Source organism: Mirounga leonina, unplaced genomic scaffold (assembly GCF_011800145.1).
Source record: "Mirounga leonina isolate KUSES-001 unplaced genomic scaffold, KU_Mleo_1.0 Mir_154, whole genome shotgun sequence".
Taxonomy (NCBI): Eukaryota; Metazoa; Chordata; class Mammalia; order Carnivora; family Phocidae; genus Mirounga; species Mirounga leonina.
The window spans coordinates 57,859,960-57,875,137 of record NW_023270389.1 but is presented as its reverse complement, the minus strand read 5'-3'; the positions used below and the strand labels follow the sequence as shown (position 1 = coordinate 57,875,137).

General features: G+C 41.9%; 1 protein-coding gene across 1 annotated transcript in view; it reads right to left on the bottom strand.

Moving 5' to 3' along the window:
* Positions 1-15,178, bottom strand: part of ADCY10 (adenylate cyclase 10) — a 77,377-nt gene that overhangs the window by 25,939 nt on the left and 36,260 nt on the right. Inside the window, exons 18-20 of the mRNA XM_035010910.1 lie at positions 4,095-4,223; positions 2,645-2,923; positions 2,235-2,525 (exon numbers count right to left, since the gene is read on the bottom strand). Of these exons, the coding sequence (XP_034866801.1) occupies positions 2,235-2,525; positions 2,645-2,923; positions 4,095-4,223 (699 nt within the window). The remainder of the gene's footprint in view (positions 1-2,234; positions 2,526-2,644; positions 2,924-4,094; positions 4,224-15,178) is intronic.

Here is a 15,178-nt window from a genome sequence, read left to right as displayed (position 1 = left end):
GGATTCTCTCCCTCTGTCCCTCCCCCTTCTCTAAAATAAATAAACAAATCTTAAACAAAAATCAACTGTGATTTTACCCCCCACTGCCACCAAATATATATATATATATATATATATATATATATATATAATTACATACATAGAGAGACTCCCTGGTTCCACATAGTCTGGAATCTCCCTTCCCCTTTCTCTTTTATTTATTTATTTATTTATTCATTCATTCATATTTATTTATTTATTTATTTTTAAAGTAGGCTCCACACCCAGCATGGAGCCCAACACAGGGCTTGAACTCACAGCCCTGAGATTAAGACCTGGGCCGAATCAAGAGTCAGATGCTTAGATGACTGAGTCACCAGGCTGCCCCTTGGTTCCCCTTTCTCTTATCGGCCTCAGTCAGCTCTCTCCTACTGGTATTTTCACTGGTTCCTTGAACATGGACCTATGTTGGGATCATCCCTGAAGCTTCTTGGATTTGCACATGCATCCTTGTCAGCCCTCATTTTCTGCCCTCTGGGCACCTGTTTTTTTGTTGTTGTAGGGGTGTGCCCTCTCTTGGTCCTCAAGTCCTTCTTAAAAGTTGTTATTTTCTTGTGTCTTCCTTTCCAGTATCTAGGGCTCTTCTCATACTCCCAAAAGTACTTGGGAAGTACTTAAAATGGTTCCAGGCTGGCTTTTTCTCCCATCTGATCCATGAAAATCCGGACTCTAAGGCTCTGAACCTAAAGCCTGACTTCTCTTTTTTGAAAAAGGAGATGGGCAAGTGTTAGTACTGGGTCAAAGAGAGACTTATGCCACACTGCAAAGCTGCTTTCTTCCTGATCGAGGACTGAGAGGGCATCGCCTTCCTCCCTCTCTGACTCCATTGACTGTCACATCCAGGAACCTCTTCTAATCTCCCCTGCCAGTCTTGCCCAAAGGTCCCACCCTGTACTTTGGGAAACTCAGGTGTACTGGGCACAGCATGAGTTTGGGAATGAGACTGACCTGTGATTGAATAGTTATCACTCATTCTGTGGCACTGGACAAGTTATTCAATCTTCCAGAACCTCAGTTTTCTCATGTATAAAATGAAAATAGCCCTCCACCTTGAAAGGTTAACATGAAGATCAAATGAGAATGCATGTGAAATAAAGAGTGAATGAGAATAAATATTTATTTTGGGGGGCACCTGGGTGGCTCAGTCAGTGAAGCATCTGCCTTTGGCTCGGTCATGATCCTGGAGTCCCGGGATCAAGCCCCACATCGGGCTCCCTGCTCAGCGGGGAGTCTGCTTCTCCCTCTTCCTCTGCTCCTCTCCCTGCTGGCATTCTCTAGCTCTTGCACTCTCTCAAATAAATAATTAAAATTTTTAAAAAATTATTTTTGTACCTACTATGTGCTAGGCACTTTACATACATTTCTTCCCAATTTTTAATATCCATATAATATAGGAATTCTGTCCTTATAGCCTCTGTTTTCCCAACCAGACTTAGCCATAATCACCAAGGCCTTCGGCTAGAGCATGTAGCCCCCTGGTGCTCCTTGGTCACCCACGAGGGAGGGCTGAAGTTGGGGTTACTGCCCCTAGCCTCACATCCACCATGCCCATGGTAACGGAGTCCCTGGTCCCTGATACCCCTTGAATCCTCTCCTGTGTTTTCCCAGATTGTGTAGCTGATTTGTGCTATCAGACTGTAACTTTCTCGCTTTTGCTTCACGGATGTCTGGAACCCCGGCCCTGAGCCTCAGCCCCCTTTTCTGGGGCCTTGACCTGCTTAGCCCTGCATAATTCTCCCCCTCTCACATTCTTTCTCTGATGGAACCTCGTTTCAAACCTGACTGCCAGAGCAACAACACTCTTACCTACCAAGAAACAGTACTCCCTCTTGCTCTTGTTTCTGCTTCAACATGTGAGACCCCTGCCCCCCACCCCCCTTGGATTCCAACCCTTGGTGTGAATTAAGCTGGGTCCATTTTATCCCTCTGGATATTTTCCTTTGAGCTCTGGCTGCACCCCATTTTGCCAGAGTCCTGATCTTCAACCCTCTCTGAGTCTCACAGCAAGGGTGTTTCTGCTGGACTCAGCTGCTCACATATCCCCCTTTCCCACTCCAGTGACCTATGCTACTCAAGTCTCCAGCCTTTTGCGGAACCCACGCCTCGAGGGACTTGAAGCCCTCAAGGTCCAAATAGTCCTAACTACTCCATTCCCCAGGAATAATTAGGCCTAACGAGGAATGAGGTATGTTTACTTTTAAATCCGTGGGACTTAGCCATCTTCTTAATGGTATCCATGTCCAAACTGTTGAGGCGAATGTTCACTGTGAAGTGGTGGTAGGGGATGAAGTCCCCACTTTGGCAATGGTCACATCTGTGTGCATTTTCCTCTAAAAAGCGGGCACATTTCAAGTGCATGGCTTTCTTCTGGTCCTTCAGCCACAGTTCATAGGCTGTTTTCTGCATCATAGGCCTGCAAAATCGAATGATGTGGCACTCAATGACCTCGCTTTCCAGCTCGTGGAGCTCTTCCTCCTCACCAGGAGCTAGGGAGAACAGAAAGGCAATGACTGGGTCAGTCCCTGCTGCCCCACACACATTGGTTCCTTGACCAGGTATGCCTTTAACTAAGAGGAAATGTGAGTCACTTCCAGGTTCTACTCACCCATTCCCTCACTGGGCTTCAGAGAGAGCGAGCGATAATTCACCTCAAACGAGGCCGCATTCTGTTTTAGGGCCGTTCGGAGCTCCTTGCCATTCCGGAAACAATCAAAGACGTTGGATTCCACTAGAGTCGCCAGGGCCTTGATCATCATCTTCATGTTCCAACAAGGCAGAACCTCGAACAACAATTCCGTGGTGAAGGTCAGGCCGATAATGGCAGCACATCTCACCAACATCTGGTGGGAAAGGCTCATGCTATCCAGCTGAACCAGAGAGATTTCTGCAGGTGAAAAGCCACACAATAGGAAACTGGTCACCTGTCTTTAGCAAATACATTCTAGAGACGGACAACTGTCCTTCTCTACACTGCTTGTTTCACAGGAACCCGGCCACGCTAAACCAAAAGAGAGTATTTGCTTAGGACCTATTTCACAGAGAGTGCACGGTGCTGCTATCTGAGATACGCACGGCATGATGGCCAGCCCAGAACAAGACTGACTGCAAGGTGTTTGGGTTTTGTGCTAGAGTGTGACAGGGTTTGTGAGGACAGGGGAGGTCATGGTGGGCCACGGTAGTCGGAGAGTGCCTGCCATCCACCTGCTATTTGACTTCGCCAGCTGGCCCTTGTCTGCCCCCCTCACTGACTGCCTCCTCCTAGCAACAAGCCTCCTCTCGACCTCGCCTGAGACTTACTCGTTCTTGTGACAGTCTACTACCGTCTCTGTGCTCATGACAAAGTGCCAGAGAGCTTCAAGCTCCAATTCCAACTTCTCACCTATGTGTGGCTGTCATAGTCACATGGCTCCCTGGACACCTGGACCAGGATGTCCTTCTGTGACGTCACCTGCGTCAGGACAAAATCCGAATTTCTCCACTTGCCCGCAGAATACTGCAGAAGCCAAGCTAGCCCATCTTCCTACTTTCATAGACATAGTGAATGAAACAAATGATGCTTTTTTGAAGTCTGAGAACCTCGAGGTGTCCCTAGGTCATCCTTCAAACATGTTCAGTTTTTCTAGATGGCATGGCTTGGAGCTGAATTCATACTAGAACATTGCTTGCAAGTCATTTTTTTCTAAAGGAATAATAATACAGCTCGGATATAAATTCCATGCTCGTCATTTCTTAAAAAATAAATGACAGAAAAAGTGTCAGTATTTGATTTTCTCCCTCATTATTTGGCTTTGATTTAATGAAAAAATGTACTACACCTCATTTGTTTATGCAGTTGAACTGAACTTGGTTCAAATCAGACTCCAGAGTGTGCCCAGGGGAGCAGGTGGTTCCAAGTCAGAAGCAGAAAAGCTAAGCCTTCCATGGAGACTTCGACTGCCTGGGGTAACACAACACAGACAACCACCACAGTCTGCTACCACCTTCCTCTCTCCCTTTTCAACAATCATCCTAGAGAAAGGAAAAGGTCCTGGAACACAGGGTCAAATCTTCCTTACCTTTTAATGATGCTGGCGGTGACAGGTTTTTCAATCTGACACCACTGGCGAGATTACAGACTTCTTCAATTCCCTCCTCATTATTAGGAGTAAATATTTTTAATTCCTCGGTTGGCCTACTAAAATTCTCTGTAGGGAGATGAAAAGGAAGAACAATTGAGAGTCATTGTGCTATCACAATCTTGATTTTCCAATAAACTTCAAGATGGATCTTGCGAGAGAAAGAGCAGGTAGAGATGTGTGTTGGCTCACCGAGTATTTTGGAATAGCATTTTAAGTAAACTAATATATGAAAACCTAAATGTATGCAAAAATGTTCTGCCACCCCCAAAAGTATTGGGAATAACTATTGGAAGTCTTCCGGAGTATATGCAGTTTTATAGAAATTTGATTCAAAGATTATCAGTGTGTATCTTATAGTATGTAGTAACATATATTTGTATGCACATTCAAATATCCACACTCAGATGCAAACACGTTCTGTGGGAGATTGCACTCGACTTACAACATGGTTATCAGAAAGAGATATTTAAAATGGTGAGGTTGATGGGGCACCTGGGGGGCTCAGTCGTTAAGCGACTGCCTTCGGCTCAGGTCGGGATCCCAGGGTCCTGGGATCGAGTTCCGCATCGGGCTCCCTGCTCTGCGGGGAGCCTGCTTCTCCCTCTCCCACTCCCCCTGCTTGTGTGCCCTCTCTCGCTGTGTCTCTCTCTATCAAATAAAAGAAAAAAAATCTTTAAAAAATAAAAATAAAAAAAATAAAATGGTGAGGTTGGATAATACACTTGCCTGGTAACTGTCTCCTGGTACTCCAAAATGCATTACTTCCTTATTCCTCCAGTCATTCATGTAACAGCATGATATGTGATGTGGAAATATGAAGGTGAACACAGCTAAGTTTCTAATCTCCTGGAGAGATAAGATATGTACACAAAGGGCTACACTTCCAGGCAGTAAACAAGCCCCATGTGAGTGGCAAGGTGTCAGAGAGTTCAATGTCGATACAGTACAGACCTTTTTTTCACCATAGCCTGTGAAGGCTATAAACGTGAATAGTGCATGCTTCCAACCCCTAGGAGCTTAAAATCTTAGAGACAGATACTGAAGTAATTAGTCATCATGCCAGAGTGTAACAAACAGCAACAATGGAATACGAAGAAGTGATGGTGGGTAGGACTAGGTAGTGGTACTGCGTGGCCTACTGAGGAAATGGGTCTGGTGATGGAGCTGAGACACGAGTGTTGCCAAGAATCAAGCTGGGAGATAGAGGAGGAGCTATAGTATGGGAGGGAGGGCGATGCATTAAGGTTTAAGTAGGTTGAGTTTGAGGGGGGTCTAGAAGACCATCCAATGGGCAATTGGGAATATACCATCTAGAATTAAGAATGAGGTTATGGTTGAAGATTACACACATGCATACACACACACATACACACACACAAAGGCTGGAGAACAGATGAATAACGCCTGGGGAGAGAGAACCAAGCTAGCAAAGAAGGGGGCTAAGGATGGAACTTGAAGAAAGCTGTCATTGGAACAGTAGACCCAGGGAGCCAAGCTGAGGGCTGACTGGTCAGAGAGGTGAGGTGTGGGGACAGGAAGAGTTCAGAATGAGGGAGGTCAAGGCAGGGTGGAATACCCAAAAAGGGGCCCGGTGTGAGTGTGTATGAGTGTGTTAGGGGTAGGAGAGTGAGGTTCAAGGGCACGACTTGGTCCATGTTCTTTTATGCTTTTTCATTTCCCTTTCTAGGACCTAGCAACTGGGATGACCCTTCTTTCAATCACTCAACCAGTGTCAGCTGAGCACCCCTAGGTACTGAGCATTGTTCTGGGGTTAAAGATTCCAAAATGTACAAGATTTCCTGCCTCACAAAGTTTAAATTACAACAGTGGCAGAGAGACAAGGAACAACAGATAGATAAATTGATAGGATAATATCATAATGTGACTTCGTTGTATGAAGGAACAGAGACTCACAAGAGGTGCAGGGTCAGGGAGGCTTTCTTCAGCTAGACTGAGGTAGAGAAAGTCACCCTGAGCAGGCAACACCTGAGCTGAGGGAGAGAGGAGCCAACAGTGTGTTTGAGGCACCTGAGGAGAGAGGATAGCGGTCTGAAGCAGAAAGGAGCGCGGTGTGTGTCCCGGCAGTGGAAATGCCAGAAATGCAGCTGGTGTGGCTTAAACACATTTCAGAACACTGATGAGACCACACAGGTGTGAAAGTCGGGTGCTGAAGGGGTTTCCAGTCCCAAGTGGGAGGCTGGATTTCGTCATAAGCTCAGTGGGAAACCACTGAATGTTGTACGTTTGGGTTTTTTAAAATTTAATTTAATTTTATTATATTATGTTAGTAAATGTTGTATGTTTTTAAAAAATCTTTTTATTTGAAAAGTTTCAAACTTACCAAAAGTTGTAAGAATAAAACTGTGTACTCTTTATTCAAGTTCACCTGTTGTTAACATTTTGCCTCATTTGCCATAACCTTTGTTTTCTCTATATGTACATATTTCTTCTGAAGCATTTGAATGCAAGTTGCACAATTCATGCCCCTTTACCCCAAATACTTTACTCTGTATTTCCTAAGAATGAGATTCTCTTACATAACTGGAGTGCACTCTTCAGCTTCAGAATATTTCACATTGAAATAGGAATTTACCGTCCATGTTCCAGTTTTGTCAACCGACTCAATAATGTCCTTTAGCATTTTTTTCTTCCAACATAGGATCCAGTCTAGGATCATGTATTGTATATAGTTTTTTTTTTTTTAATTTAGGTGAAATTCATGTACAATTAACCATTTTAATGTTTATAATTCAGTGGCATTTGGTGCATTCACATTGTTTGCAACCAAAACCTCTCTCTAGTTTCAAAATTTTTCTTTCTTTTTTTTCTTTTTAAATTTTTTTTCTTTATTTTTTAAAAGATTTTATTTATTCATTTGGGAGAGAGAGAGACAGAGGGAGAAAGAAAGAGCATGAGCAGTGGGGAGAGGCAGAGGGAGAAGCAGGCTCCTCGCTGAGCCAGGAGCCCGACGTGGGGCTCGATCCCAAGACCTGGAGATCACAACCTGAGCCAAAGGCAGACACTTAACCATCTGAGCCACCCAGGTGCCCCAAGTTTCAGAATTTTTCAATCACCCCAGAAGATACTGAACAGTTTTAAAGGAGTCATCTGTTTTGAAAAGAGCTCTTAACAGACACTGAATAAATGTTTGTGGAACAAATAAACATGTAAAATGTAGGAACAGTATTGTTCAGTAGTATTTATATTTACAAATTTCCTTTTGTTCATTCATCGGCTAATATATTACTGTAAGGGACTTATCTAAAAATAATGATCTTAGCACGCATTGTCCATCTGATGATTCATTACCCTCCTTAAAACTAATTTAGCCAAGAAAAGCCTTATCTGACTGTTTTTTAATCATGATTACCCAGAAAAAAATAATAGCTTTCTTTTAAAAAGCAAACTTATGTCTGTCTTGTTTCTCCTCTAGATGTGGCCACTCTGGCCATGTGGTCCTGTGGGCCTGTCATTATACACAGAATGAGAGGCAGCAGATGAAGCCACAGACTGAAACACAGTTCATGGAGGGACACGGGGCCTCTGTGCTTCATTCAATCATGCAGGAGACATGGGGAGTTTCAGGAAGCAAGAGGAATTTCTTTGTGAAATTTCCCTTATTATCACCTTTAGGTGATAATTTTCTATCCTGCTATATGTAGAAAACCAGCACCAAAACCTCCTTTATTACAAATATTCATCTAAGCATGGCACTGATTTTCCATCTACAAGCTCACCCTTAAATTTGTCTCAGAGGAAGGAGTTGTTATTCTGCAAGCTTAGCAATATTAATGTGCACAGTGCTTATAGCTGTAAAACCCCCATCACTTATTTGAGAACTTCCATTTCTTAGAAAGCTGGAGTAGACATGTTTTTGTCTATTCCTCCTGTTAACTACAACTAAAAACCGTGTCATTATATATAAAGCAAATATAAGAAGACACTGAAGGTGGAGAGAAGTCAGACTGGCTAGGGACATTGGGACCCAAGGAACAACATAGCAGTGATTTTCCTGAGTTTTCTTTTTGCCTTATATCCCAGATGGGGAGGGAAGAATCTTTTTTTTTTTTTTAAAGATTTTATTTATTTATTTGACAGAGAAAAACACAGCGAGAGAGGGAACACAAACGGGGAGTGGGAGAGGGAGAAGCAGACTCCCGCCGAGCAGGGAGCCCAATGCGGGACTCAATCCCGGGACTCCAGGATCATGACCTGAGCCGAAGGCAGTCGCTTAACCAACTGAGCCACCCAGGCGCCCTGGAGGGAAGAATCTTAACAACCTAGAAACAGCAAGGGTTGCAAACAATAGCCTGCACTTTCTGCCAAAGGACCAGCAAAGGGGCACCTAGCGAGACAGAAAATTTTTAGACAAAACCACTTTACTCCAGCTAACCAAACAAACAAAAAACAAAAACAAGTAATGTAGCCCACACCTGCTCCCACCAGCAAAGGCTGAGGGAGGGGGCACCTGGGTGGCTCAGTTGGTTAAGCGACTGCCTTCGGCTCAGGTCATGATCCTGGAGTCCCTGGATCGAGTCCCGCGTCAGGCTCCCTGCTCGGCAGGGAGTCTGCTTCGTCCTCTGACCCTATCCCCTCTCATGTTTTCTCTCTCTCTCAAATAAATAAATAAAATCTTTTTTAAAAAACAAAAAACAAAAAACAAAGGCTGAGGGAGGAGCCTTGGCTTCCATCCCAAAAGCTGAGAGAAAAAACTGTCAACCCAGAATCCTATATCCAACAAAAATATCCTTCAGAAATGAAGGGGAAATCAAGGTAGTCTCAGATAATGGGAAACTAAGACAATTGGTAGCCAGTAGACCTACCCTGAAAGAATGACTAAGAGACATTCTCTAAACAGAAAAGAAACAATAAAAGAAGAAACAGAACATCAAAAAAGAATAAAGAACAGGATAAGCAAAAATATGGGTAAATACAATAGATTTCCCTTCTCCTCTTAAGTCTTCTAAATTATATTTGCAGTTCAAGCAAAAATTATAACAACCACCTTATGTGGTTCTAAATGTATGCAGAGAAAATGTTTACTTATTTTATTATTTTAATTATTATTTTTTTAAAGATTTTATTTATTTGACAGAGAGAGACACAGCGAAAGACGGAACACAAGCAGCTGGAGTGGGAGAGGGAGAAGCAGGCTTCACGCTGAGCAGGGAGCCCGATGCGGGGCTCGATCCCAGGGCCCTGAGATCATGACCTGAGCCGAAGGCAGACACTTAACGACTGAGCCATCCAGGCGCACCCCTTTTTTTTTAAAATATTTTATTTATTTATTTGACAGAGGGAGACACAGCGAGAGAGGGAACACAAGCAGGGGGAGTGAGAGAGGGAGAAGCAGGCTCCCCACTGAGCAGGGAGCTGGACGTGGGGCTCAATCCCAGGACCCTGGGATCATGACCTGAGCTGAAGGCAGATGCTTAACTGACTGAGCCACCCAGGCGCCCCTTATTTATTTATTTGACAGAGAGAGAAGAAGCAAGAGAAGGAACACTAGCAGGGGGAGCGGGAGAGGGAGAAGCAGGCTCCCTCCTGAGCAAGGAGCCCCATGCGGGGCTCGATCCCAGGACCCTCAGATCATGACCTGAGCCGAAGGCAGACACTGAATGACTGAGCCACCCAGGCACCCCAGAGAAAATATTTAAAATAATTATAAATAGATGGTAAAGGAATGTAAAAAGGGGTAAGGTTTCTAATCTTTACTCAGACTGTTAAAACAGTGACATCAGTGGACTGTGATAACATATGCATATATATTATGTAATAGCTAGAGCAATCACTGAAAAAGCTATACAGAGAGATAGCCTCACAAATACTGTAGATAAATGAAGACAGAATTCTAAAGAATGCTCAAACAGCCAAGGGAGACAGGAAAATGAAAACAGTGACATGGGGAGAAGAAAGGGAAACAAAAGATAAAATGGCAGACTTAAACTCTGACATAACAATTATTGCATTAAATGTAAATGGTCTAAATATAACAATTGAAAGATAAATTTCCTGAGTATATTTAAAACATAACTACCTGATCTCTACACAGAATTCACTTCAAATATAATATGATATGATATGATATGATATGATATGATATACACAGGTTGAAAGTAAAAGAATAGCATGAATAACATGCAAATGTTAATCAAAAGAAAATAAGAATAGTTATATTAATATCAGGCAGAGCAGACTTTGGAGCAAAGAAAGTTACCAGAGGGTAGGGGCTGGGCTAGATGAGTGGTAGGTATTAAGGAAGGCACTTGTTATGATGAGCACTGGGTGTTGTATGTAAGTGATGAATGACTGAATTCTACTCCTGAAACCAATATTGTACTGTATGTTAATTAACTAGAATTTATTTTTTATTTTTTATTTTTTTTTTAAAAGATTTTATTTATTTATTTGAGAGAGAGAGAGATAGCGAGAGCGGGAACACAAGCAGGGGGAGTGGGAGAGTGAGAAGCAGGCTTCCTGCCGAGCAGGGAGCCCGATGTGGGACTCGATCCCAGGACCCTGGGATCATGACCTGAGCCGAAGGCAGACGCTTAACGACTGAGCCACCCAGGCGCCCTTAACTAGAATTTAAATAAACATTTGGACAAAAAAGTTCCCAGAGACAGAGAGGGATATCATATAATGATAAAAGGGTCAATCCACCAAGACAAATAGCAATCCTAAATGTTTATACACCAAACAAAAAAGCTGCAAAATAAGTGAAGCAAAAACTGATAGACAAATCCACAATTACAGCTGGAGACTTCAACATTCTTCCCTCAGCAATTGGTAGAACAATTAGACAGAAAATCAGGCCAGCATATAGATGAATTTGACAACCATTAATCATCAGGATCTAACCAACACTTATATAGCATTCTACCAACAAAAGCAAGAATATACATTCTTTTCAAGTGCCTATGGAACACTGACCAAAATAGACCATATCTTGTGAACAAACTTCAACAAATTTAAAATAAATTGAAATTGTACAGAGCATGTTCTCTAAATATAATGGAATTAAAACAGAAACCAATAACAGAATGATAACAAAAAGGGATCCAACCACTTGGAAACAGCATTCTTTTCAATAATCCATGACTAAAGAGGAAAACTCAAGGTAAATTTAAAAAGATATTGAATCAAATAAAAATAAAAATACAATATATTAAAATTTGTGAGACATAGCTAATGCAGTACCATGGGGAAAATTTATAGCACTAAAAATGCACACATAAGAAAGAAGAAATATCTCAAACTGATAATCTAAACCTCCAACAATGAAGAGGAGCAAATTAAACTCAAAGCAAGCAGGATGAAGGAAATAAGAAGAGCAGAAATCAACAAAACAAAGAGCTGAGTCTTTTGAAAGATCAAGAAAATTGACAAATCTGTAGTTAAGACTAACAAGAAAGAAAGAAAATACAAATTACCAATATCAGGAATGAAACAGGGGATATCACTACAGACCCTGCAGACATCAAAAAGATATTAAATGAATACTCTGAACAACTCCAGACACATAAATCTGAGAACTTAGATGAAATGGACCAGTTTCTCAAAAGAAAACCTACCACAATTAATATAAAATAGATCATTTGAATAGCCCCATAACTATTAAGGAAATTGAAATTTTAATTTAAAAACTCCCCAAAAAGATGTTGAGGTTTTCCCTTAAATTTTCCTTGTCTAGCAAGCAAGATGGAGGAGTTTCACCTCTTGAAGATACCCCTGTCCCCCAGGAGCACCCTACCCATCCTTAGAGCTTATGAGTCATATGGGGAAGAGGATTCTTGAAGACAGAGCAATGCAATACTTGTAACTTTTGTTAATAGACCCATCTTTCAAAGTGATGTCATTTTTACATTTGATATGCTTGTATTTATGTAGGATGTATATAGTTTAGGGGATTTTTTTGTTTGGTTTTATTTTCTAGAAAAGTCAACATGCCTGTTTTTATTTATTACTTGAAAAGATCATTTGAAGAAAAATAAATACATTTTCAACCACCAAATAGATAAACAAAAACTCCCCAAAAAGAAATCCCCAGGATGGGATAGTTTCACTGGAGAATTCTACCAAACATTTAGGGAAGAATTATTTCCAATCCTACACAATTCCTTCTAGGAAATAGGAGGGAACAGTTCCCATTTCACTTTACAAAGCTAGTATTACCATGAAGCCAAAACCAGACAAAACAACAAAGAGAAAGAGGGAGGGAAAACTACAGAACAATATCCCACATGAATATAGATGCAACAATCCTTAACACCAGATTAAGCAAATAGAATTCAGCAATATGCAAAAATAATAATAGAACATGCCTAAATGGAGTTCATTCCAGGGATGCAAGGCTGGTTCAATATTTGAAGGTCAATCAATGTAATCTATCATATTAACAGAAAACAAAATTAACATAATCATAGCAATTAATGCAGAAAATAATTTGATAAGGTTCAAAGCTCATTTATGATAAAAACTCTCAGAAAAATAGGAATAAAGGGGAACTTTCTCAACTTGAAAAAGAGCATCTACAAAAACCCTACAGCTAACAGCATAGTTAATGCTTAAAGATTGAATGCTTTTCCCTAAGATCAGGAATAAGGCAAAGATGGCTACTCATAGCACTCTTATTCAACATAGCGCTGGAAGTTCTAGCCAGTTGAAAAGGCCAGAAAAGGAAATAAAAAGTATACAGATTGGAAGGGAAATAATAAAATTGTTCCTATTTGCAGACAACATGATTTTGTACATAGAAAATCCCAAAGACTCTACAAAATAAAAATCTCCTAGAATTAATAAATGAGTTCAGCAAGGACACAGAAACAAGATAAATACACACAATTCAGTTGCATTTCTACATACTAGCAATGAACATGTGAACACCAAAATTAAAAACATATAACATTTACAATATATTTTTTATTTTTATTTTATTATTTTTTTACGATTTTATCCATTTGACAAAGAGAGAGATCACAAGCAGAGGGGAGTGGAAGAGGGAGAGGGAGAAGCAGGCTCCCACTGAGCAGGGAGCCCAATGCAGGGCTCAATCCCAGCACCCCAGGATCATGACCCGAGCCGAAGGCAGCAGCTCAACCGACTGAGCCACCCGGGTGCCCTACAATATATATATATATATATATATATTTTTTTTTTAAAGATTTATTTATTTAAGAGAGAGGGAGAGAGAGCACACATGCGCAGTGGGGAGGGGCAGAAGGAGAGGGAGAGAGAATCCCAAGCAGACTTTGCACTGTGCGTGGAGCCTGACTTAGGGCTCAATCCCATGACCCCGAAAAATCACGAACTGAGCTGAAACCAAGAGTCTAATGCTCAACCGACTGCGCCACCCAGGCACCCCTACGATATTTTTTTAAAAAGAAATATTTAAGTGTCAATCTAACAAAACATGCACAGGATTTGTATGCTTGAAAACTACAAAAGACTCATGAAAGAAATCAAAGAAAATCTAAATAAATGGAAGAGATGTACTGTGTTCATGGACTGGAAGACAAGATAGAAAAGATGTCAATTTGCCCCAAATTGATATACAATGCAATGCATAAATATTGAAATTCCTATCAAAATCTCTCCAAGGGGGAGCCTGGGTGGCTCAGTCAGTTAAGCAGCCGACTCTTGGTTTCGGCTCAGGTCATGATCTCAGAGTCCTGGGATTGAACCCCGGGCCTGACTCCACGCTCCACACTCAGCAAGGAGTTTGCTTCAGGATTCTCTCTCTCCTTCTGCCCCTTCCCCTGTTCATTCTCTTTCTCTCTCTCTCTAAACAAATCTTAAAAAAACAAAACAAAAACAGACCCTCAAAGATTTTTGTAGATATACACAAGATTATTCTAAAGATTTATTTATTTATTTGAGGGAGTGGGGAAGAGGGACATAATCTCAAGCAGATTCCCTGTTGAGTGCAGAGCTGACTTGGGGCTCTATCTCATGACCCCGAGATCATGACCTGAACTGAAACCAAAAGTCGAACACTCAACCAACTGAGCCACCCAGGCACCCCCAGACAAGATTATTCTAAAGTTCATATGGAAAGGCAAAGGAACCAGAATAGCTAACACAATTTTGAAAAAAGAAGAAGAAAGTGGAAGGAATCAGTTTTACATGGTTCCAAGACTAGATAGCTATAGTAATAAAAACTGAATGATATTGGCAAAGGGATAGACACATAGATCAATGGAACAGAATAGGAAACCAAAAATATACCCACACAAATACATCCAACTGATTTTTGACAAAGGTGCCAAAGCAATTCAAGGAAGAAAATACAGCCTTTTAATAAATGGTGCTGGGGCAAAAGGACATGCATGGGGGGTAGGAAGGGGAAAAGAAGGGCCTCAACCTAAGTCTCACACTTTAAATTTTTTTTTTTTTAAGATTTTATTTATTTGCAACAGAGAGAATGAGAGACAGAGAGCACAAGAGGGAGGAGGGTCAGAGGGAGAAGCAGACTCCCTGCTGAGCAGGGAGCCCGATGTAGAACTCGATCCCGGGACTCCAGGATCATAACTTGAGCCGAAGGCAGTTGCTTAACCAACTGAGCCACCCAGGAGCCCAAGTCTCACACTTTAAATGAAAATTAACTCAGAGGCGCCTGGGTGGCTCAGTCAGTTAAGTGTCTGCCTTCGGCTCAGGTCATGATCCCAGGGTCCTGGGATTAAGCCCCACATTGGGCTCCCTGCTCAGCGGGGAGTCTGCTTCTTGCTCTCCCACATCCCCTGCTTGTGTTCCTGCTCTCCCTCCCTCTCTCTCTCTCTGTCAAATAAATAAATAAATAAATAAAATATTAAAAAAAAAAAAGAAAATTAACTCAGGCGCCTGGGTGGCTCAGTTGGTTGGCCGACTGCCTTTGGCTCAGGTCGTGATCCTGGAGTCCCAGGATCGAGTCCCGCATCGGGCTCCCTGCTCGGCGGGGGGTCTGCTTCTCCCTCTCCCGCTCCCCCCTCTTGTGCTCACTCTCTCTCGCTTTCAAATAAATAAATAAAATATTTAAAAAAAAA